At 34.3% G+C, this 1,840-nt stretch overlaps 1 protein-coding gene across 1 annotated transcript in view; it reads right to left on the reverse strand.

The window, feature by feature from the left end:
* Positions 1–159: 159 nt before the first annotated feature.
* The window catches only part of LOC106469613, a 16,262-nt gene continuing 14,581 nt past the window's right edge, over positions 160–1,840 (reverse strand). The window contains exons 4-5 of the mRNA XM_013930115.2: positions 1,159–1,348; positions 160–544 (exon numbers count right to left, since the gene is read on the reverse strand). Of these exons, the coding sequence (XP_013785569.2) occupies positions 264–544; positions 1,159–1,348 (471 nt within the window). The 3' untranslated portion in view covers positions 160–263. The remainder of the gene's footprint in view (positions 545–1,158; positions 1,349–1,840) is intronic.

A 1,840-nucleotide genomic window follows, 5' to 3' on the forward strand; every position in this document is an offset into this window, starting at 1 on the left:
GTGTGCGGACCATTTTCGTTTATATAGTGCTCTGTGAACACAAATTAGTTATCATAAATGACGAAGAATTAGGTGTCTATTTACTTGTGACCACTCAATGTACTTTGTTTTTATGTGTACATTTTATCAGTTTGCAAAGAAAAGTTAATTATATAATTTATCTTTTAAATAAACTCAGTTAGTTGTTACCTATGTATAATATATTTAAAAAAATCCGTGATTTTACAGACTATTTGTATGAGGTCTTATCGACATTTGAGCATCTAAGGAAAATAAAGAAAAAAGGAATTTCCTCGTTTTTTTTCTATCACCATTTTCTGAGGTGGCGTGAGCGATGAACTGTTTGGCGGAGACGAAAGGTTGCTTTTATGGGATGGCGTTGCAGACGAGGTCTTACGAGAAGACGAATATTTACAATTTCGTTCGTGCACTGTCAAGCGATCGGGAAAAAAGGTTCGACCACAGCGTCCACATGGAACCAGTTGTTGTAGGTGGCTTTTCCAGGCGGCGTCTTCCATTTCACCTACGTTAGTAGCACCATTCTCTGAAATGTCCAATAAATCGAGAAACTGTGAAAACTTGCTTATTAAATCTGCTGTCAAAAATCGAATGATGTCATACTTCAGAAAATAAGTAAAAAAAATCACTTGAGCTACTTTACGGTTCCGATTTCTAAAAAAATCACTTGAGCTACTTTACAGTTCCGATTTTTAAAAAAATCACTTGAGCTATTTTACAGTTCCGATTTTTAAAAAAATCACTTGAGCTACTTTACAGTTCCGATTTAAAAAATAAATTAAAAAATTATGAATACGTAACACTAAACTGCGTCTAATTTCCAGTCTATGAAGTTTTGAAGAAACCTTTTTAAATGGTTGTCAAAAAGTTCCAGCAATTTAGCGTGAAGTATTTTTTCTTCAAAAAAAAAACAAACTCATATATAAAAAGAAACCGTACAAGCTTCCAATGCTAATATCTAAGGCTATAGTTTAGTTTTCACAGAAAAATCGAAGACCAGTTTTTAAATGTTACCTTTAAAATAAAAGCTTTTTCGTCTTTAAACTTTGTATTTTTCATTTCAGAGCCCATTATTATGGCGTGTTTTAAAGTTTAGTAGTGGTTCCAGAATGTATGAATATTCTCATATGTTTATCTTGCCTTTAATTTGAGGTTCGGGTTTTTCAGGCTCTGCACTTTGTTGTTCGGACGGAAGCTTGTCGTTCTGTAACTTCCATTTCCGGAAACATTGTGGTTCGTGCAAAACAATGGATTTGGTACCAAACTGTCGGCCACATATGTAACAAGTCACCAGGGGACATCTTCTTGGTGCTAGTTTTTTCACTGAAGACTTTTAAAAATAAATACTTATTGATAAAGGTTAAACTCTTACCAAATAACGATTTCAATGTAAATTATATTTGTTCGATTAAGAAGAACACTAACCATTACAGATGTATATTAATAGCAGGTTATAGTGAATGATTTCCTTGGACTAGTGACAAACCATAAGGTATTAATAATGATATAATCGAACATTCATTGATCAACCGAAATTTGTATCTATAGGTAAAGAAAAAAATGACTTTAATTTATTACAGATACTTACATAATTGCTGACATTATTAGAACATCGAATTGATTACAAATGTTTTTCACTGAATTTCTTAAAGGCTCCTCGGGCCTCGGCATGGCCAGATGGTTAGGGCGCTCGACTCGCAAGCTGAGTCACGGGTTCGAATCCCCGTCCCACTAAACATGTTTGCCCTTTCAGCCGTGGAGGCGTTATAATGTGACGGTCAATTCCACTATTAGTTGGTAAAAAAGTAGTCCAATAGTTGGC

The sequence above is a fragment of the Limulus polyphemus genome, unplaced genomic scaffold (genome assembly GCF_000517525.1).
Source record: "Limulus polyphemus unplaced genomic scaffold, Limulus_polyphemus-2.1.2 Scaffold3571, whole genome shotgun sequence".
Lineage (NCBI taxonomy): Eukaryota > Metazoa > Arthropoda > Merostomata > Xiphosura > Limulidae > Limulus > Limulus polyphemus.